Consider the following 23,737-nt stretch of genomic DNA (forward strand, 5'->3'; position numbering starts at 1 on the left):
TTAGAATTTTGAGTTTACATTTCATAATAAAAAAATATGGTATTTTCTTAATAAAAAAACATGGTATTTAAAAATGATAATTTTATCAAATGATAATAATAACTCTCAGTTTGAGTTTATATATTGCAGTTCTGACCTTTTTCCCTCTGAACTTTGGGATTAAATAATTGCAAGTTAGAAACTTAAAATCTTGTATTTCTTTTTCATTTTCTATCCAACTTCTGTTTTTATCTCACAAATTTTCATCTCTGAATTCTTAGTGTAAATCAGAGGTGCCCAAAGCCTATGACAGAGATTGTCATTTAAAATTTTATGTATCTTTTTGTTTTTTTGTTTGTTTATTGAATGATTCATTTAAATGTTGTAAATGAATCAGACTTTTAAAATATAAACATGTGGCTTCACAGATAGAGGACAATGCACAAGACATTGGTGAGCAAATCAAGGCAAAGGCAGGAGCAGCTTGACTAGTGTATTCAGCATTGAACTCCATTGTGTTATAAATGGGATTGTTCATGTTTTTACTAATAATAAGTTCATTATTAAACATTAAGTATACTGAATAATTTAATGTTTTAAAGAAACGTTTTCCAGTTATTTTTAAATAATATGCAAATAATTTAGGAAATTACCTATGGCAAATTTAATGTACTACAGGTTAACCTCGACCCACAACCCTCAATCAAGTTTGCTTTTTGGCCCTTTATAAGAAAAAGTTTGGGCACCCCTGATCTAAATCCTAGAATTTCTTTTTGCATTTTTCTCTCAAAATTGCAGTAAATTAATTTCCATATTTATATTTTTATATAGTTTATATTTCACAATTCCGAAAGAGAAAAAAGTCAAAATTAAAAGAAAATATATGAATATGATTTAATCATTTTCTTTTAATTCTGTGTCAGAAATGTCCTTCCATATAATGACCTCAGTTGTCTGCAATAATATCAAGTTTTTGTTAGAGCGTAGGTAACAAACGTCCATACTCCTCAGCGGGTCATTAGTTCACATGATCACTGAAACCACTGAGAATCTTGTCATAATGAGCAGCAGACATAATGGGATGTTTACTTTGAACTAAAACTAACAATCCATTCTGCCATAAATGAGTAAACACCTGTTGCGGCACTTCATCACAAACGACTCCTCTCACCGTTTGTTCGTCAAGTCGTGTTAATCACAATGAACCGAGACGGGCCACCAAGCTCAGATTGGGGCAGTTCAGGGAGTTGTGACTAATATCCCCTTCTCTCCAGATCCCAAAAGCCCACTTTCCTCTTCGGTCACAATGAGTCATTGTACTGGCCGCACACAAAGTGCCAGACGGTGCTGCTCATCTCTCACTGAAGGCCTGACAAAATATTTTGAAACAGAAGCCCCTCAGTTGCAGACCTTAATAGTCACACAATGAAGCTGTGAATTATTTCCGCTGGCTGTTGGATCTAACAGTTTCTGGCAATTTGTTCTCTTTGAACGGCTTTGGAGGGAGACAAAGGGGATTTTACCGAGCGCTCCTGTTTCATTTTCTCTCTTTGTGTATGTTAGTTTAAGGGGATGGTCGGACATCCCGTTTAATCCTGATCATCATTTTTACAAAGAAAGCCCTTTGTAATATGAAGAACGTTTGGATTCTGTGACGATTTGATGAAGTCTGTAATAGTCTCAGCTCCTGGAGTTCAGCAGTTATGAATTTGATTTTAAACATGGCTCTGTTGGCACCTTGACTTTTGGCCAGAGGTTTTGAATTCCCAATAAATGGCATTCAGCTATGCATGCTTAGTCTTGGCTCTGGCGTTGTGAACAGCTGGGGGCAGTCACTGGGTATAAATCAGGTGAATGGGTCAGATCTCTGTGTGAGTTTTCCTGCTCAGCTTTGCTTCCCATTGTGAAAGTGTAAATGGACTTACTGTATTTTTTATTACTGTGATGCTCGGCAGCTATTTGAAAGATATAAAGCATTTTTATTTTTTCCATTTTACTCTTTTGATTATGGGTCGTAGACCAACCTGAGTGGAGTAAGGTGATAAGAGCAAACCAGTAAGCAGCAGTGGACTGAGTATTGTAAGAGTGCAAATTATCATACACGTTTGTTTATATTGCAAAACATGGCTTTTTCACCTAGAAGGTCCATACTAATTCCAAAGGCAGATACTGATAAGATCAGAGCTTGGTTAATATGTGTGTGTGGACTTTGGGGAATTTACAAACACATAATAGCAATGCTCCCCCATATTTTTAGCTATTTTAACTGCTCGTATTTCCATTTTTGGTATAAGAGTGCAGAAGGACGGTTTGACTAGAAGCTGTAGTTAATCACAATCCTTACAGTATAATTGAGTAAAAATACAGATACCATATGTCTATTTAAAGTGTTACACTGAATTTGCTGTGATCAGCAAATAAGAAATAAAATTATTAATAAGACTAATAAAATATCAGTTGAGTTGGTGGCAGTTCAGGTGTTCAAACATATATTGTATACAATATGTTTATTCATTTTTTTCTTCGGCTAGGTCCCTGATTCGTCAGGGGTCGCCACTGTGGAATGATATGTTTTACACAGTGGATGCCCTTCAAGCCATAACTCAGTACTGGGAAACACCCATTCACTCTGGCATTCACACACCACTCATACACTATGGCCAATTTAGTTCATCAAATTCACTCACTGTCGTTGGACTGCAAGGGAAAACAGAGCACCCAGAGGAAACCCACGCGAACACGGGGAGAACACGCAAACTCCACACAGACATGTCACCTGGTACAGCCAGGACTTGAACCAGCGACCTTCTTGCTGTGAGGCGACTGTGCTAACCACTGAGCCACCGTGCCGCCCTCATACATTCATCCATTCATTCATTTTCTTTTTTAGCTTAGTCCCTTTATTAATCTGGGGTTGCCACAGCAGAGTGACCAGCCAACTTATCCAGCATATGTCACCTGGTACAGCTGGGACTCAACTAGCGACCATCTTGCGGTAAGGCGACAGTGCTAACCACTGAGCTACCGTACTGCCCTTATACAATATGCTAAAAGCATTTTTTTAACCATGGTTTTCAGCTGTCATTCAGTATAACAACCAAAAGAAAATGATTTCAGGTATATTTAGAACAAACAGTTATTAAAAATTAAAGGATCACAGTGCAGAACCTGAAAACAGATCATAATGAGTATGATGTTTAATTTTTTTTAAATACAAATGGCTCAGTTATGCTGAGTGGAACATTTATTTCAATCATGTTGTTATATTTTATTTTTACAAAATAATTAGACACTTACGGTGCTCAGCATAATTGAGTACACCCAATTTTAAAAATGAATATTTTTATACATTTCTCAGTGAATATAGGTCATATATTTTGGTGCCAGATTTATTAAACAGATATATTTATTAAAATAATATTTTAGTCACCAAACATATTTAGAAATTGAACGATAATACAGCTAAATTCAAGCAAAATATTGAAAAAAAAAATTACCTACAAAATTTCTATTACATTTTTCAATATTTTTTGCTTCTCTTGATTTTTCCTCTTTTTTTAAATTTAGTATTTAATATTTTTCTATAACATAAATTTGGGTGTACTAGTTTTTGGACCGTTATCGTAAGTTTTTTTTGTTAGATAAGCTCCAGATTTGGCTTCAGTACTGACTAATCTAATGCATATGCACAAATATAATATTGTATAGCGTCCTAGTAAAAATATGAATTTAAAATATAGATTTGTGATGGTGTACTTATATATGCTGAGCACTGTATATCATGTATCAGGGTTGGTGGTGATTGCTTCAGTTTGAATTAGTATATAAAGGAACAATAACAAAGAACACTATGCTTTTATAAATTGTAGTGGAGTAAAAAAGTAGAATGTTGTTTTGTGCTGAAATATTAAAAAGTACATATGCTGAAATATGTATATAAAACAATTACATTACTGTGTATCACTAAGAATACATAATATTTCTGCCTCTGAACTTCTGCTCTGCTTGACGCCTGCAGATTCACAGTCTCTAAGCAACTGAAAGAGCAAGATTCAAAGGGAGTAAAACTGGGTTGTGGTAATTAACTATGATAGATTGGTTAGCTTTCATAGATGATTAAGGTGTTCATGTAACCTGTGAATTAATGTGTAATCCAAATGCTAAAAAAACTGCAGTGTTTTTCAAACCTGCTTTTTCTTTCTCTCTCCGCTTACTTGTGTTACCCCTGATCATTTCAGCAAGCTCTGAGCAGCCTGTCATGAACAATCCAGTCATGCACCTGCCTTTGCTGATCTCTACTGCTTAAGGTGCATTAAGGAGAGTAATAACGTTGCCTGGTCTGATGAGTCTCGATTTCTTCTGCGACATTGGGATGGTAGGGTTAGAATTTGTCATCAACAACATGAAAGCATGGATCCATCCTGCCTTGTATCTATAGTTCAGGCTGCTGCTGGTGGTGTAATGGTGTGGGGGATATTTTATTGGTGCACTTTGGGCCCTTTAGTACCAATTGAGCATCATGTCAAGCCACCGCTTACCTGAGTATTGTCGCTGACCATATCCATCCCTTTATGACCACAGTGTACCCATCTTCTGATGGCTACTTCCAGCAGGATAATGCGCCTTGTCATAAAGCGCAAATCATCTCAGACTGGTTTCTTGAACATGACAATGAGTTCACTGTACTGAAATGGCCTCCACAGTCACCAGACCTCAATCCAATAGAGCACCTTTGGGATATGGTGGAACGGGTGATTTGCATCATGGATGTGCAGCCAAAAAATCTGCAGCAGCTGTGTGATGCTATCATGTCAATATGGACTAAAATCTCTGAGGAATGTTTCCAGTACCTTGTTGAATCTATGCTACGTAGGATAAAGATTGATCTGAAGGCAAAAGGGTGTCCAACCCAGTACTAGTAAGGTGTACCTAATAAAGTGGCCAGTGAGTGTAAAAGTCGCACAATTATGCTGTTTTGAAGATACTAGGCCTCCTACGAAAGATTTACACCCACCCAAGGTCTTTTTCATCATATACATTGGTGCATTCGATTTTATTTCTCAGTATCTGAAATGATTAATTAAGCTAGTGAACAAACTGCATTCTCTCCCACCTTCGATACCAAGCTGAGATGCCCTAGAGCTAGACACCTAACCCCTAATCCCCCCCGGATGCTGGAAGCAATAGGTGCCCACTGCTCTGTGTGTGTGCTCTCATTTGACACTTGTGTGTGTGCACTTGGATGGGTCAAATGTGGAGGAACAATTTGATTATGGGAAAAACCATACTTAACGATATACTTCACTTCACTCTGATTGGTCAGATGAGATCCAGTCTGTTGTGATTAGTCTACAACTTGCAGCACGGTCAAAATTCATGTTCACGTTCATTTTCCTTCAGCTCAGTCCCTGATTTATTAGGGCTCGCCACAGTGCAATGAACCACCAACTACTCTAGGATGCCTAAAATACAACCTATACCCTTTCAGCCACAACTTGAAATAATGTGCTGAACTGAATTCTCTTAATTAGCAAATATGTTTTTATGCTCACTTTGAAAAGATAGAAGTGCTTTTGTCAGATAAACTTGTAGGGAACATTACGCCAATGTGACTAATTAGCTGTCTCCTTTATCCTTGCCTTGTTTACTGTTAGTTACTAGGTTACCAATACTACAGTCAGCCACGCTTACAAGAGCACCTATGTTGCATTTGGGATTGTTATTATTTATATTTTTACAAACTTTGAAAAGGCTGCACGGTGGCGCAGTGGGTAGTACGTTCGCCTCACAGCAAGAAGGTCGCTGGTTCGAGCCTCGGCTGGATCAGTTGGCATTTCTGTGTGGAGTTTGCATGTTCTCCCCCTGTTTGTGTGGGTTTGTTCCAGGTGCTTCGGTTTCTCCCACAAGTCCAAAGACATGTAGTATAGGTGAATTGAATAAGTTAAATTGGCAGTAGTGTATGTGTGTGAATGAGTGTGTATGGATAATTCCCAGTGATGGGTTGCAGCTGGAAGGGAATCCGCTGCGTAAAAACATATGCTGGATAAGTTGGCAGTTCATTCCACTGTGGCGCCTCAGATTAATAAAGGAACTAAGCCGAAAAAAAAATGAATGAATGAATGAATGAAACTTTGAAAAGATTTACTTCATGTTAAAATGGAAACCCAGCTATATATCAGCTGCAAAAGCTTTCTCAAAACTTGTATCTACAGAGATAGGTATTGTAACAGTGGCGCTGGGTTTACCGTATCGTTTCAAGATTCACAAAAAAACTTCTTGGCATGATGACTCTTCTAGGTCTCAGCTATAACTACATTGTTTGGTCAAAGTAGACATTTTTCATGGGCAACCAATCAAGACTATGGACTGGCATTATGTACATTTTACAAACCTGCATAGGTTTGTGTGTGAAGTACAACTGGAATTACTTCTTTTTGGGAACCTATTTGATTTTTGTCATTAATATTTAAGAGAAGGGCTGCAAAGAAGCTCAGAGGTTAGCACTGTCGCCTCACAGCAAGAAGGTCGCTGGTTGGAGTCCCAGCTGTACAAGTTGGCATTTCTATGTGGAGTTTGCATGTGTTCTCTATGTTGGCGTGGGTTTCCTCCGGGTGCTCTGGTTTCCCCCACAGTCTAAAGACATGTGGAATAGGTGAATTGAATAATCTAAATTGGCCATAGCGTATGTGTGTGTGAATTAATGTATATGGGTGTTTCCTAATACTGGGTTGTGGCTAGAAGGGCATCCACTGCGCAAAACATATGCTGGAATCGTTGGCGGTTCATTCCACTGTGGCGACCTCTGAAATAAAGACTAAGCTGAAAGAAAATGAATGAATAACTGAGATTGTTATACTCACTATTCACTTACATTGTATAAAAACAAACAGCAACCTCTCGCTCTCCCTTGGGAAGCCAATACGGAAGTAACTAAAACTGCAATTCATTGAAATTCCACTAGTCCTGGCTCCATATAGAGCAAATTTCTCTTGAGCCCACTGTTAAAATGGCCACATTTACAGCAGAAAAAAAGGTGTTTACAACCTGGTTAAAAAAAAAAAAGACGATTTTGGTTCATATAGCTAATATTCCCCTATATGACAACTGTGAGGGGGTGAATTTTTTAATAACTCATCCGTTTCCTTTATATTAGGTTTTATTAAGTCTGCATAATTAAGGGCGGGGCCACTTGAGTGACAGCTAGGTCTCGCTGGCCTCCGTCACTTCACCTCCGACTGATTAGCCGCTGAACTCGGCATATACATAATATTTTTGTTTTGTTTCATGTGGCCTTACACAGCCAGTTGCCTTTTGGAATTATTTCTTACGATTATCAGATGATATGGCATGCTGTGTGCATTTAATTGTGCTCACAAACCATTCATGTGGCCTCCTTTTCCCAGGTGAGTGAAAAGCATGTCAAAGCAAAATGCCAGCATGCGTCTGTAGCTGTGTAGTTGTTTGGTATATCCCAGTTGGTGCGATGACGCACGAACAAAATGGCAACTGTTGGCCATGCCTACTGGTAGCTTCTTTTGGGTTCTTCAGAAACCTATGGGTGACGTCACGGATACTCCGTCCATATCTTCTACAGTCTATGTATAAAAAGAGTAAAAAAAAAAAACATGAATGAACATAGAATGACTTTTGAGTGAACTTCTGCTTTATGATTATCTCTTTACAGAAAGTCTTTAAGCAGTCTCAATGCTAAACGCTCTGACAAAATTAGAGTGTTATGATTATAACTAAGATTTACTACAACAGTAAAAGCCATTAAACTGAATAAGCACAGACTGCATAGCCTTTGCCATGGGTAAACAGTAATTAAGCCACATCAATCCATGATGGATGGGTGTCATATGGCTTCTTAACTAATGTGGCACAATGATGAATGATGAGGTGAAGTGTTTTAGAGATAATCAGGGCTTGTATTCATGCCAGATTTAGCACATGGGCAATGTTTTAACGACATTTGTAAAGCAAACGCACATTCCATTTGCTAATCAGAATTTGCAAAGTACTATTTTTTTATTTGCTTGATTGCAACAAGTCCAGATGTAAGACACCCCACACCCTAAAAATAACCCAAAAGACATCAAATCCCAGAAATGTGATGCATGCTCTGCCTTTTCCAATCATGTTCTGCGTATTTTCCTGTTTTGACAAAGAACAGGGCTCCTTCAGCCAAATGCAGTTATATCATCCAGTCAGGCGAGTGTGTGTAAAAAATCTGCTTTCAATTAATACGCAATGATTTATTCTTTAAAAGCTCTGCATGAGAACAGTAAGGGGGATTAGACAAATAAATCACTTTTGAATGTTTGAGTTATTGCTGTTTGATGTATTTTGTTGGCGTTGATCTGCAAAGCGAGAGTCTCTCATGCCCGCGAGGTCTGCCCGTACATGAAAGACTTCTTCAGAGATGCAAATTCTCTCTATTAATTGTTGTACATTTTAATAAACTTTTATGAGGGTCTGTAAAAAAATCAAAAGGGCCTAAAAAAGACAAACATCTTGAGTGCTTTAAGTGGCTATACAGTCGAGATCAAATGAACACTAGAAATAATATAATCGGCATCGTTCTATACCATGCGTAAACGAAATGCAAATATAGTAAAAAATAGAGAACTCCAGCAACACTTGTAATCAAAGGAGAATTTTTTAATAAAAACTTTAATGAAATAAAATAAATGCAGATGCGTTTTGTCTTAAAAGCCTTCCTCAGACCACAAAAACACATCACATACAAACATTTCCAACGGCTTTAAATATACATCTGCATCTTACAACATCGAATAACAGATATTCAACATTACAGAACAGTGTTTAGTGAAATAAAGAAGCCAATAACTTTATGAAACCTTGATCTAAATGAAAGAAAAGTGATGAATATAGCACAAAAACAGAATACAACTAAAATTTCTAAAGGTTACGGTAAGTGTGGCCTTTCATACGCATCTAATAGGACATTACTTGTCTCTTACAGACATAGTCTTCATGGGACATCACTAGTCTCTCACAGGACATCCCTACTCATATCACTTTTAAAATCATGTCATAAACAAAACAGACAAGAAAAATGACACATTTTGACAGCAATAAACAAAGCATTTGATCATATGTATAAATATGTTTGCAGAAGCTCTAATTCAACACCATCATGTTGACACGAAGAACTGTAATTAACTATCTATGGTATGAATTTTTGTTTTAGGAGGGAAAAATATTTAACCCTATTTTTGGGTGCTTGAGAGTTCCTTGTAATAAATCGATAATAAAATGTGCTCCCCCCTAGCCCCTAATCACCCCCAACCCCCCCACCCCGTTTTGTTTGTTGCCTCAGGCACCGGTGGGCCGGTGTCCTGCAGAGTATAGCTCTTACCCCAATTAGACATACCTGAAACAGCTACTGAAGCTCTAACTAGCATACAAGAAATGTATTGTCAGGTTGGCAACTAAACTCAGGAACTAAACTCTACAGGACACTGGCCCTCCATGATAGAGTATGGACACCTTCCTTTAGATGAACCTTTGTATCCTGGTACTTTGTGTCACCCTTTCTCTGTATCCATGACCATCAATTGGGCTGAATCCAGATGCACATCAAACTTAGCCCCACAGAGTTTAGTTCCAACCCTGCTTCAACAAACTTACCTGTAGGTTTCAAACAAGCCTGAAGAACTGTTTTATCTGGTTTGATTAAACAGAGTTAAAGATAAACTGTGCATAACTGTGACTTTTTGCAAGTTTAATTTGCATCTTTGAATGGAAACTTAGCTAGGGTGACTCTTAGCCTAACAGCTCAATCTTGTTCTTTACTTCTATAAAATGTTTCAACATTCATTTCCTGTGAGTAAAAGTAGTAGAGCAAAACATATATATTATAGTGATAACTATACATTTTTACACATTTCAATCCATAGGATGTTATTGTTTCACAAAAGTGGTCTACCTGTATAATGTTGCCCTGAGGCAACAAATGGAAAACTTCCATTTTAGCATATAGATAATAACAAAAAGTGTCTTTTCTCAATCAAACATGCTTCTTCACATATCCATGCATATCACACATATTTTAATATAAAGATATTTACATTGAAATATGTTAAAAAGTCCAATCTATCTGTCTTGCTAGCAGTGTGCTCAAGCAGGCTATGGTTCCAAAAATGGCTCTTTTGCCCCCAGAAAAAAGGTCAAACCCACACCCACCTCAAATTTCATTGGTCACCAACTTATTATTAGACTTTTTTGGTGATATTTTGTTTTTTAAAAATAAAGGAGGGTTTGTGGGCCAACAAAATCCATTCTGGGTTAATATTACATCATTATACACTTATGTTACAGCACAGAATAGCTGTTTTAGTATTTGAATTGTCTGGCAATAACATCTCAAGTCCTTCACATAAAAATCAGTCTACAGGCTTTCATATAAAGGATTATTTCAACCAAAATCAGGGTCGGTAGGAAAGAGTGGAGGAAAATATGCAACAATTTAGTAATGTTAATATTCAGAACTGAGCGGATAGTGTTTGTCAAATGGTTGAGTTAGCAATGACAGGATAGGGGAAAATGTAGAACTTGTAAGCTGAACCTCTAAAAGCACTTTAGAGGGCACAGAAATTGTCAGGTGTGTATTTTTGTAGGAACAGAAAAGACACTGGAACAAAGTACAAGGCACTCAAACAATATTTAATGGCTTTGCGGATTGCCCAAGGCCAGTTTGAATTTAATAATGTGGCTTCACATGATATATTTTGAAAATGCTTATTGATTTATTCCACCTGGGCTGAAAAATGCATTCCACTTCTGAACCACTATGCAAGATGAATCTAATTGAAATCGTACGCTGCATGACCAAAACTATTAAATCAAATGGAGGGACAGAAGAACAGTGAAGAATTGAAGTGTTATACAATTGGATGTGGTAAATATTGACTCCTACAACAGTTTTTTTAGTGGAAAATAAACCTTTTCAGAAAATGTCAGTAGCAATGAACCACCTCCGATTGAGCAAAAATCATAAGACGTATGTGTTTTTAATGTATTGATCACTTTTTACTCCCAGTGAATGAACAAGTAATGAAATGTAGAAAAACTTTCTACCCCGATTTCCCTGATTTCTTAGGTCGCCCATGAAAACGTTTTTTTTTTTTATGTGAACTCTTAGTTCTCTCACTGTAAAATTGAGTAGTGCGCTTAACTAAATGAAATGACTTGATTTGACTTACATTTTGTTATGAAAGTTCATTGAACTTAATACAAACAAGTAATGTGAACTCAATATTTGAACTCAATATTTAGACTGAATGAGTTCACCTAACCATGCAGATTTCTAGTTCCCAGCATGCTTTGTGTCAGACTGGAAAGTAAACAATTAAGTGTTTTTGTGTTTTTTTTTAAACACGATTAACATAGAGAGACATAGTTTAAACTTTAATGTTCTGTTATGCTGAGATTTATAGAGGTTTCTGTTAAAAAGTATCAAACTCTACTAACAGACATTACAGATCCAGTTAAGTCAACAAAACTTAAATAGTCTAAGTGAATAACACTTAATATAAGCACAAAATATTTTGCATTTATTATTAAGACATATATACACAATTCATTTAAGTAATTTAAACTTCATTGTATTAAGGCAATGAGTTCGCACAATTCAATTAAGTTAACTTAAATTCATATTTACAGTGCAGTTCTCGGTGATGTTTACAGAGAACTTGTATTAGATTCTGAAATAGCTATTCTGTAGTGTAATATCAATGTGCCATGCAAAGAATAATAGGTTATTAAATTTTTATTATCAGTGAATTACCACAAAGGCATTTTCAACTTTTTACTTTTAATCGTTAGCATGGGTGCCTCACAGCCAGAAGGTTACTGGTTTGAGCCCTAGCACAGCCAAGATGTCTTTTTATACATGTTCTCCCTGTGTTCGCACAAGTTTCTTCAGGTTAAGTCTGTTTCCCTCACAGTCCAAATACATGCAGATTAGGTGAATTGGATAAACTAAATTGGCCGTAGTGTATGTAAATGGGACAGTGTGTGGGTTTTTCCAAGCACTGTTGAGTTAGTGCACACTCAGGGCTTGCTTGCAGCAAGAAGGGCATCCGCTAGTAAAAAATAAAAAATTAAAAAATCCACAAGTCGTTTTAGTTATGTATGACTTTTTTCTTTTGTTGAATGTAAATATATATTTTGGACCCCATTGCATCACTCAAAATTTGTTTTTGTTTTGTTTGCTTCTTGTTCAGACTACTTATTTAAAATGAGCTGAATCAACATTTTTTTGTGTGTGTGTGTTGGGGTAACATGAAGGAATGGTGTTGAACCTCACATTTTTTTTACAGTGGTCCATTGTTCTGAAAAAATCTGAACATACACTCACGGTTTTTGTAAATGAAATATCTAATTGCAGCATGTATTCCCCAGGCCCATAGCCAGCGATGGTTCGGGTGGTTCGAACCCAAGTTTGTTATTTACCTACACTGAAAAAAATTATTCAAAGATGATTCCTTGGATTTACTCAATTTTTTTACGTCAAGTGGTTGTAAACAATTTATTTGGGCTGAATTTAAACAAACAAATTAAGTTGAACATTATTAAATTTAATTTGTTTGTTTAAGTTCAACACAAATACATTTTTGCAACAGTTTTGCATGCAACACTTTTTTCAGAGTACAGGCTACAGTATTAACATATTCCTAATTGTTTTTTTTAATGATGCATCATAATAAATTTCATATTTATTCAAAATGTTTAATTTAAAGATGCTAATCTCAAAACAGCTTACAGCAGTTTAAACACACATTACTAAATAAACACTGGTGTAAAATAGTATGTTAAGCACGTTGACAAAAATGTAGGAAATATTTTTGTTGCAGCAAAAAGTGTGGTTATGATCACTATCCAACAAGCTAATGCAGCAAATATTAGAGCTTAAAATGTCAATAAAATGCAGTATTTGAACCTCATCGTTTAATAGAAATTTGGGAAAATAGCAGCAAAAGATCAACTTTTTGTGAAAAAAAAGAACCACCCAGTTCAATAGGCTGGCTACGAGCCTGTTTCCACTGGCAATCAGACATGAAAAGATTTTTCATTCTTTTTCCAGTGAAATGCAGTTTAATTTTCTCAAATGTTCCATTGTTGTTGCAAATTGCTAGTTTAAATCCAAACAGGTAGCTGAACAAGTGCACGTTTGAAGAGTGAACCTGGAAACAGTTACCAGTGCTCTCTTGAAGCATCAGCAATCCAAAAGCATTGACGCATTTTTCCAATCACAGCTACGCAATCGAGGGAAGGATTTACTCAGACAACAAGGCGCCATCTTCCGTTTAACATTAGCCAGAGGCCTGCATGGGGTGAGCTCAGAATCAGCAAACACCTAACTTCACAAAAACAAAGTGACTTCTGTTTTCCTTTACAGAATGCGACAGATATGAATCATTTTAAATATTTGATATTGATTAGACATTCTTACTTTGCTGGATCTCAGACTTGAAAGAACAATTACAAGTTATTTTACAACAATATAAAGAACACTCTGCACACATTAACCCAGGCCTAAGTTTAGGAGCCTCTCCTCAGGGGAAAAAATTGAGTTTATGGGGAATGATGCCTTGGCACAAAACGCTCAATTTCGTGTCTGTGGCACTGGATCAGAAGACTTTGGACTGATTTTGATGTGTATTTCCAGAGGCATGCCATTCCACACAGTAAGTTTAGTTTGATAAATGGAAATGTCCAAGATCAACACAACTATGGTGCCAGAAACTGATGTCATAGAGAAATATGAGGCTCGGAGGAGAAAACAAACCAAACAAGACAGCAAGGGGAAAACATTTTCTTGACCACTGCTTGACCAGCTTTTTAATGGACTTAATAACTCATGAATGTCTCGCTAAACTGGCTTATTCGACTACAATACTAATACAAACAAAAAGGAGAATTATTATAAATGTTGATTTATTATCTGGCAACACTGTAACAATGAACAGACAATGTCAAAACAGATGAAGGAAATCTGCTATAATCGAGATCATACATTCAGACAATCAGATCAGGTCTAAAAGTGAAATACAGCATTTGAACTTGAGGCAGACCTGGGCACTTAAAGGTTGTTCTTGTGGAAGCAGAAATTACTCCAAGTCAATGTTTCTGAAGAGCTTTCGGTGATAAAGGAGGTATGTTTCCCTTTTATCATGTTTATGGGAAGCTCACTGCTGAAAACAAATGCTTAAAGCGGTAGTTCAAAACAAAAAAAAAGAAAATTTGCTGCAAAAGCATCAGTCCATCCACAATAAATTGGACTTTTCTTCTCCAGTAGAACATTAATGAATATTTTTAGATGAAACCATGGTCCTGGGTGATTCCACAAATCAACAGCTACTTTAAAGACAGACAGACAGACAGACACACAAAAAAGGCTAAACTAAATCAATAATCCTGTTCCTCGAGAGATTGAAGGCTTATGAAGCAAAATCATTGGTCTCCACAAGAAACCCAACATTATTACCAAATATTCACAGCATCAGATGGTCCTGATTGTGTTCATGACAAGTTTCTTGTCTTATATTTCCAGATGCAAACTCATTTGGGCTGATGCTGTTCTACAACGTTCAGGTTCCATCACAGACCAGTAAGAGCCACAATTTTGTTTTCACTGTGTTTTTTTTAGTCTCTGATTGAGTTGACTTTTATATATCAAGGACCAAGATTTCAGCTAAAAACCTTTATGTTCTGTTAAAGAGAATATAACACAATTGATGGCCTGAGGGAGAGTAAAATAATAGCAAATGTTCTTTTTTTCATGAACAATCTCTTTAAAAGAGATTTGACCAAAAAAAAAGACATTTTTGTCATTATTTCTCAATCCTCCAGTTATTATTTTCTCCTCTTTAAGTAGTAAACACACACATATGTTTTAGTACAGCATGAGGGCAAGTATCAGATGGCACATTTTAATTTCCAGATGAACTATTCCTTTAAAAGTCCATAGATAACAATCTAAAAAAATCATTTCTTTTGGAAAAATCCCATGATGGATGGCTGTTTTGTAGGTTTGCTTGCGGCAGAGGTCTTCTTCTGACCCTTTTCTTTTTTCTCTTCTTCCTTTTTTCCAATTGACTGCTTGAGTGAGCTTGACTCCTTGGCTTGACTGGTGGGTTCAGGCTCCTCTTCGCTCTCGGAGTAAGACTCGCTCACATAACCTTTCTCAGTCACTAGGAAAACAGAAACAGGTTATTTAATGTCACAGAGACATTGTCAAGGAGCATGTGGTGTATATAAGTGTCTGGTTTGGAGCCATAGACATGGACACTTAGATTTCCATTGTTTTTATTTAATTTTTTCTCTCCCCACAAAGACTCAACAAAGCTGCCATACTTTTTGGTCAAAAGAAAGCTCCTCAGGCAGCACCATTATTATTAATTATTATTAAGCCTTCACATGGTGCTTATTATGTCCTTAACTACTACTAAGAACAGCACACGTTTCTGGCTACAGTACAAGTCTTTGTGTGATCAATCATGTATGCAATAAACAACTTAAAAACGTATGAAATCAATCTGGGTACCATACAATAGAAAAAGGAACCACTTCAAAGAGTTGCTGTGCTGAAGAGACAACTGGCATTAAGGAATGTGTAATATTAGACACTCCTCTTAGTACAAAATAATGCTAATTGCTTGAAGTTATAGGAATCGAACACAAACATCTGTGCTTTTGGTCTACAAATATAAAGATTTCCTCCACATGTACATCAAGTCAAAAATAATCTCGAATAAACAGTTTCAGCACAAACGGTTTGCCAGCGGTCTATATTTCTGTCATATAACTTATGATTTACTCAATGATTCAATTGTTCCTGTCGGCGCTTATAAATGATGTGCTTGTAAAAGTAAGTAGAGAGTTCAGTCACTGCTACATGCATTACTGTTTAAAGATGTCCAGTTTAGGTAGATAAGAAAAGACAAGCGTGTCCATTACCACAGACAAATTTGAATTGCTGTGCTTTGCAATATTTACTGGACAGGTATAATTCAATTGCAAGTCCTTTAATGTAACCAGTTATTTTGTAGTCACTTTGTTTGTGCCATGAATTATTTAATAAAATATAATTGGTACAAAACCAGTATCATTTGTTTCATAAGATAACATGAGTACTTATGTTTCTAACATTATTTGTACTAAACATCAAGGCCAGTAGGCTGACATTTAGCCAGTACGATTTTTCCATTTAGAGAAGTATTGAAGGCAGCAGTTTAGTGTGACTATTTTAAATTATGCTGTGATGCTATATTAGGGTTGTCAGTCTAATATGCCATTACCATTACCTGGTCTTCACTGTAGACTCAGAATGCAGTTACCAAATTACTGAGTTGTTGGTTACAGTGTTTACTTAAATCAACCACTTGTGAAAAGTACTATAACAGGATTAAGTATTCAAAAAGTTGCTAAAGCTATTTAACACATTGTTATTATGTTTTTAAATTTAAATTTACAGTGATTTATCTCTAATTTTGTAAACATTTCAAATAAGTCTCAGTTTCATTGCTGTAAATAGTACATGTTATATGAATCAAAGTGTAATATGTAATGTAATGTGTATTTATATAGCACATTTATTGAGTATGGTCCTACACCCAAAGCGCTTCACAATCAAATGAGGGGGGGGGACTCTCCTCACCACCTCCAGTGTGCAGCATCCACTTGGATGATGGGACAGCAGCCACAGAACAACAGCACCAGTGCGCTCACCACACACTAGCTATTGGTGGAGTGGAGAGAAAGTGATACAGCCAATTCTGTGGATGGGGATGATTGGGAGGCCATGATCGGCAAGGGCAGATGGAGGGAATTTGGGCAGGGCATCGGGGTTACACCCTATTCTTTACGAGAAGTGCCATGGGATCTTTAATGACCAGAGGCAGGACCTCAATTCAACGTCTCATCTGAAAGACGGCACTCACTGCTCAGTATGGGGTCACCTTCACTATACTGGGGCATTAGGACCCACGCAGACTGTAAGTTGAGCGCCCTCTGCTGGCCTCTCTAACACCACTTCCAACAGCAACCTAGTTTTCCCATGTGGTCCGCCATCCAGGTACTAACCAGGCTCAGCCCTGCTTAACTTAATTGAGTAACCAGTCTTAAGCTGCAGGGTGATATGGCTGTGGCGTGTATATATATCATATATATTTGTCTCTTATCGGCCATCCTGCTAGGCATCAGGTTATAGATAAAAAAAAAATCCACATACAGTAGGACAATCAAGAAAATAGCCATTTAAAATTAAGCTTACCAAAGCAACCTTCTTCATCAACAAATGTGCGAGATTTCAATACACGTCTCCTTTTCCTCCTCCTCACCACTGAGCCATCCTACATGAATGAAGAACATTAAGAAATTCTAACTTTACTGTATGACAAATACATGCAAGATATTTATATAAATCAATGTTTTGTAATTCTTATTCCCCAAAAGTTAGCAAATATTATTAGTGCTGCTGCTCACTTCTTGGTGTGAAACGGCCTCTTTCTTCACTTGCTTTTTGGGACTGGGAGTATGTATGTTTGGCACAGGTGGAGAATCTGGCACAACTGGAAGACAGAAGGAAGAAGAGACATTTATCACGCATGTCTGTGTATGTATAAATAGAAGAAAGGAGAGCAGGAGAGGGGGAAAAGAAACAGTGAATGTTATCAATTAGCCTTTGTTTGTCAGAGAGCAATTCTGATATTTTATTCAACACTCTGCCCAGGGGGAGAACCTATTTCTTTGTTTTTATTCATTTTGGGTCACCGAGCGCCTCATCTGGATTGATTCAAATCTGCCAAGCATGACTTGAGTCTTTTTCCCCCTTGTTTTCCCCCACTATCTCTTTCCTACCCTCATCATCACTGCTGTCTGGCTGGGGCTTCTTTATCCGCCGTCTCTTCTTCTGCTGGCTCTCCACTTGCTCATCATCGCTGTCCACAACCTCAGGACGTTTTGTTTTACTGTGAAAAACAAATTGCTTTTGATTACAGTCCTCATCCATCAAAGCTTCATCAGTGAGTTGTTGGATCGTTTTATCCAGCTGAGCTTTATCACCTACAGTGCTCACAAATAATAAAAAAATTGATGTCATCAATACCACATAATTAATGTTTATGTTTAGTCATGCCATTAATTAAAAAACCCACATGAATTAAATTCTAAAATAATTTAAGCTGTTTGTGTGTGTATATATATATATATATATATATATATATATATATATATATATATATATATATATATATATATATATATATATATAGATAGATAGTGCAGTTCAAAATTAGAAAATAACCTAACATTTCCTTTAATTACAAGGTCACTGCTTAGTCTTATTTAAAGTTATTCTATCTCGAGTATGATTCCCCAAAAATGTGAAAGCAGTTTCTTGGAGCTAAAAACAATTAAATAATGAAATGGCAGCCCAGTATCCTGATCTAATCCGGATTGAAAATCCAGGAGCTTCTGGTTCCCAAGTGAGCAGCGCCTTGTGGTAGCATCACAGAGACGCCATAAGTCATTTTCCAAAACCTTTTCATTTAATGTTCCACACTAGTGGAATGATCTTCCCATTCCTACGCGGACTACTGATTCACTAGTCTCATTGAAATGAATCTCCTTCACAACGAACCACTGTGAACAAAACCAGAAACTCTTCTTGTCATCCCCCAACACACCACATGATAACCTCAAAACATGCTATTCTTAGTGTGTCTCACACAGGTGAGTGGGCTTGACAAACCACCTGTAGAAAACACTTTCATCTCGGTCATTTTAACCGTCATTTGCACCAGACACTTTCAGAATCAGAATCAGTTTTATTGCCAAGTGTGCTTACACACACAAGGAATTTGTTTTGGCTACAGAAGCTTCCAGTGTACATAAAGTGACAAGTGACAACACAAAATAAATATGAAAAAAAAAAAAAAACATTCTAAACTTTAAATAGATGCGGTTAGTCAAGAAACCTGGATGTTGAGTTCTATGTACAGATTGTTATAAATATACAGGTTATAAGGTGCTGTTAACAAGTGCAAATGTAGAAAGTATTGCATTGTATATTGATATAAGGTGCTGTGTACAAGTGCGTATGAGAAAGTTTCTTGCAATCAGTCAATATTTTATTAAAAAAAAATTAAATTGTGCATTTATGAAGTGTGCTTCACACAGGTGAGTGGGCTTGACAAACCACCTGTAGGAACAGTCTTCTCTTGCTCCATCTCTCTTTCTCTCTCTCTCTCTAAAAAAACAAACAAACAAACAAAACAACCCCCCTTCTAACTCTAGCACTTAATGCTCCAAGCAGTAGTGGTAATATCAAATTTCACAATTCTGATCACATTATGTTTTTTTTTGTCACGGATTGGACCATTTTTCAGATCAGCCAAAGGGGGAGGAGACAAATGTAATTTGTTTTCCATTTATTACAAAAACAGCACTGCAAGAAACTTGGTTTCATGAAATAAAATGAAGAAACAAATATTCAGTACTTTGGGGAAAAAAAAATAAAAAATTCACTGTTACTACTACTGTTGCTGATAATGCAATATAACATTATTATTTGTACAACCCATATTCATTTTTAGTCTCATTTTAAATAAATACTTCAGTTACTCACTTAAATGATGGATTAAATAATATAATTGCCGCCTATAACTGTCATTTTTGAGCACATGGTGATTTTAATTTTCAGCATAAACAGTGGTTTCATCTAAACTATGAACCGTCATCCCAGTGCTTCTATGTTATTTGACTGTTACTAACTCAAAAGAATAAAAACTGGATCTTTTTCTTGATTTTTGCGTTTTAGATTGAATGCAGCGATTGGAAGGATTAATAAACATTTGCAAATCACCATCATTTACAATTTATGTTGCGTGGGTGTTAAGATCTCGATCTTTTAATGATCAATCGCGCAGCTTTCACTTAATGCTTTATTGCAGGCTAAACAAGTTGTGACAGAAAACACCTTTAACCTAAGAAAACCACCAAATCCCGAATAACCTACCACAACTTCTTCTGTAATCACTATATTTTACAGGAAAGCCTACATGCTTTCATACATGTGATTTAAATGATGTGAAAGCGATCGCTCTGTGATCGTTATAAATTTAGGATTAATTCAACAGTAAAAAAAAATTTTTTTTTAAGTATTAATCCGCGGGTCACCTGTGTTCTGAACCGTGGGGTTGTGATCCGTATGAATCACAAAGTAATGGCTAAAAAGCCCATACTGTCAATGAACTGTGGAAGAGACTGAAGAAGAGCTAATAAAGATTGCAGAAGAGCAGTGTGAGATACTAGTGAGGTCCAAATGATGTCTTCATTTCTGTGTTTTCCACTAAATATAAACTTTTTTTGGTAATTTCATTAAACACTGTTCTACAAGTATAGTATAGCCACAACTAAATGTCCCCAATACACAGTTTCTATTTCTCTTCTATATACTATTCAAAAGAAAAAAAGAGGTAAAACTTACATTCGAGTGTCTTTTGTTTCACTCTTCAAAGCTCTTGAAGTTTTGGATGGTTCCTCTTTAACTTCACCATCAGATTTAGGAGATACCTGTGACTGTTTTATATTTCCAGAAGCCGATGCCGTCGAACCTCTGTCAGTCTCTTCCTTGATGCTTTTCTTGGGTTTTTCTTCTACCTTTTCTAAATTTCACAGAAAAAAAAATGTTTTATGACTATATGCCATGCCTTGTGTTACTTTATTGGCAGCTGAACACACAAAAACACTCACTTTGGGCAGACTTCCCAAAGAAGTTACTCATGGGGTTTGCTTTGGAAGCTGGTTTGGTTTTTGATGTTTCAACCTACAACATATGCAACCATTAAAAATTTCACACACAATCCTGTGTGTCATTAACATTAAAGTATTGAGTTACGCACTTACCGGGGAAGAATCGTCTTTCTGCTCTGTTTTCACTTCCTTGCTGGATTCTTGGACCTTAGAAGCACTTTTGCTAGCAAACATACCCATGATGCCCGCTGGCGGCTTAGCACTGGGTTTGGAGGTAGCAATGGGTTCATTCAAGCCAGATTTGCTGATTTCTTTCTCTGCTGGAGGAACCAATGCTATCTCTTGAGCTCTTTGCAACTCAGCTGATGACATAGGCACTGCCGCAGCACACCGTATAGCACTGTATCTGAGAAAAAAACAAAAGGATTGCTCGGATGATGTATGCACATGCCGCATTATAGCTTATAGAAATATTACTTACTTGCTGCAGTTTTTTAGGTTCTCCTTTACAGCATCATAATCTGTGGTGTAAAGTGGAGAACTATCCTTCAGCTCCGCTCTCTGCACACTGTACACATGCACACTTATAGTCACCTCCATCTTTGCTTTAACAGCTGCAAAAATAAATAAATGAACACATAAATGTATTTCTGTATTAAAATTCTTTTTTTTACAAAAATGTAAATCATATGAAATATTACTCTTGCAGCTTGAAACTTACCTCACAGCCCAGTGTTAAGATATCACAGAATAAATTGTAGTTTTTTAAAATAGAATTTAATTAGTTAGTTTAGGTTTAGATTTCCTGTTTTCAGTTTTATTGTAATTATGGTTTTGTCATCTGCATTTTTTTTTTAGGTCTACAAATTTAGTGTATATTTATTTGAGCCTTTACTTAAATTAAATGTAATTAAAATAATTAAAAAACAGACAAATGAAATTGACATTTTCTGTTCATTTTTTTTAGTTAACATTTGTCTTTGTAAGCATCGACTTACCTTATATAGAATTTTAATTCAAATAAGACACTTTGATTTTTAAAAATTCACATACGATATAAAATATGAAATTATATTTTTATAATGTGTGACTTGCAGAGCTGCGCATTAATGGATTTGTTCTTCAGAGTTTGGACTTTCAGCAGTGAACATTAAACCACACTGAACAGAACTTCAACTCTGAAAACTGGACTGACACGGTTTCAATTAACTAGAACTTCTACATTACGCTGCTTTGGCATAATCTACATTGTAAAAGCGCTATAGAAATAAACAAATTTAATTGAATTTATATGTTAACTTACAATTTTATAAACTGATGTTTTATTATTGATAAACATTATTATTTTTGTTATTTTTCTCTCTCACACACACACACAAGCACACAAACACACATAGCATTACTAAATGTATAAAATTCTATTTGTAGTCATTTTTAAAAACTATTATGGCAAACTTACCCTCCAGCTTATCCTCACGAACTACAGACACTTTATGACACTAGGAGGAAATGGACATTTTCAATGGCAGTTCTTCCAATAATGCCATTAAAGAAAAAATGTAGATGAAGCTCTCAGTTCTTACCGTAGTCCCATTCTCAACACACTTGCCAGATACCAGATAAGTGGCATGAAGGGCTGTCCCTGAACTTTCATTACGTTTTTGCTCCAAGTAATGATACAACATTCTGTAAAAGTGTGACACAAACACTAACTTAGCTGTTATGAAGGATCATTAGCAACAAATCACTGAACACATTGAGTGGCATATAAGGACTTACTGTTTTGCTGTGTTCACATGGACTCCAAGGGTTAAACTGAGCCATTTGTATGTGACCTGCAAATAACAAAATATAAAAGCTGAATTCCAAATTATATAGCGAACGATGTATTATATTCATGCTGTGTTTGTGCAGTGACGCTTCTGCAATAAGTTAATGCTAGTATGAGTAACAATAGTAGTATTAGATTACAGTCCACGTATAATGCTATGCTATACATTAGATGTGGCTTAATTATTAAAAAAACGTGTCACTGTTTTAGAAATCAGTCATGAAAATCATTCAGTTAATCTAACTTGTCTTGTTTTTCCATCCTGGACACATGCACGCAGCCACATGTATACATATGCATTTTGGCAACCCATGAGCCACATTTACAAACGAGACATGCAATATAATTTAAAAGCAGTACTTACGATCTTATTTTGATCATTCACAAATTCGTCGATATTGTCTAAATAAAGATCATCCATATCAGGAACGACTGGCTTCAGCTCCAGGTTGACGCTTGTGATTGAAAGAGTCGCAAACGCGGGAACTGCAGAACTGTATTTACTTCCGGTCATGTGGCCTACAGCGTCAAACAGGAGAGAAAAGTGCTCTACCATACGCATGTTCAGCGTTTTTATCGTGTTTTACAAACCCGTTTTTTTTTTTACCAGAGCCTTTCAGTACGAATACGTTTGCTCAGATTCCTGTCCGTGTTGTACTAGAATTATATGATATTCACGAGGTCATCGTAGCAAATACGGTATGTTGAATAAAACATCTGAATTATTTGAATCAACTACTGAGGTAACTTACCAACAACTCTATAGCTGACATTTCAAGATGCATTCAGTATACTACTATAGTTTTTTAATTGTTCGTTAATAGTCCATATTTATTTACCCAATATTTTTACAACAATAACTTGTAACTTAATTTATGGTTCATATATATATATATATATATATATATATATATATATATATATATATATATATATATATATATATATATATATATATATTCATTCATTCATTCATTTTCTTTTTGGCGTAATCCCTTTATTAATTCGGGGTCGCCACAGCGGAATGAACTGCCAGCTTATCCAGCATATGTTTTACGCAGCGGATGCCCTTCCCGCTGCAACACATCTCTGGGAAACATCTATACGCACTTATTCACACTTGTACACTACGGACAATTTTGC

General features: G+C 36.2%; 1 protein-coding gene across 1 annotated transcript; it reads right to left on the reverse strand.

Moving 5' to 3' along the window:
- Positions 1 to 13,927: 13,927 nt before the first annotated feature.
- Positions 13,928 to 23,082, reverse strand: pold3 (polymerase (DNA-directed), delta 3, accessory subunit). Its single transcript, XM_056446600.1, has 12 exons — positions 22,959 to 23,082; positions 22,543 to 22,598; positions 22,347 to 22,449; positions 22,223 to 22,262; positions 21,245 to 21,377; positions 20,917 to 21,169; positions 20,764 to 20,836; positions 20,498 to 20,675; positions 17,869 to 17,978; positions 17,494 to 17,579; positions 17,282 to 17,360; positions 13,928 to 15,200 (listed from the first exon to the last, which is right to left on the reverse strand). The coding sequence occupies exons 1-12, from the start codon at positions 23,013 to 23,015 to the stop codon at positions 14,995 to 14,997; spliced, it is 1,374 nt and encodes a 457-aa protein (XP_056302575.1). The 5' UTR covers positions 23,016 to 23,082; the 3' UTR covers positions 13,928 to 14,994.
- Between the last annotated feature and the right edge of the window lie 655 nt (positions 23,083 to 23,737).

Source organism: Danio aesculapii, chromosome 21 (assembly GCF_903798145.1).
Source record: "Danio aesculapii chromosome 21, fDanAes4.1, whole genome shotgun sequence".
NCBI lineage: Eukaryota > Metazoa > Chordata > Actinopteri > Cypriniformes > Danionidae > Danio > Danio aesculapii.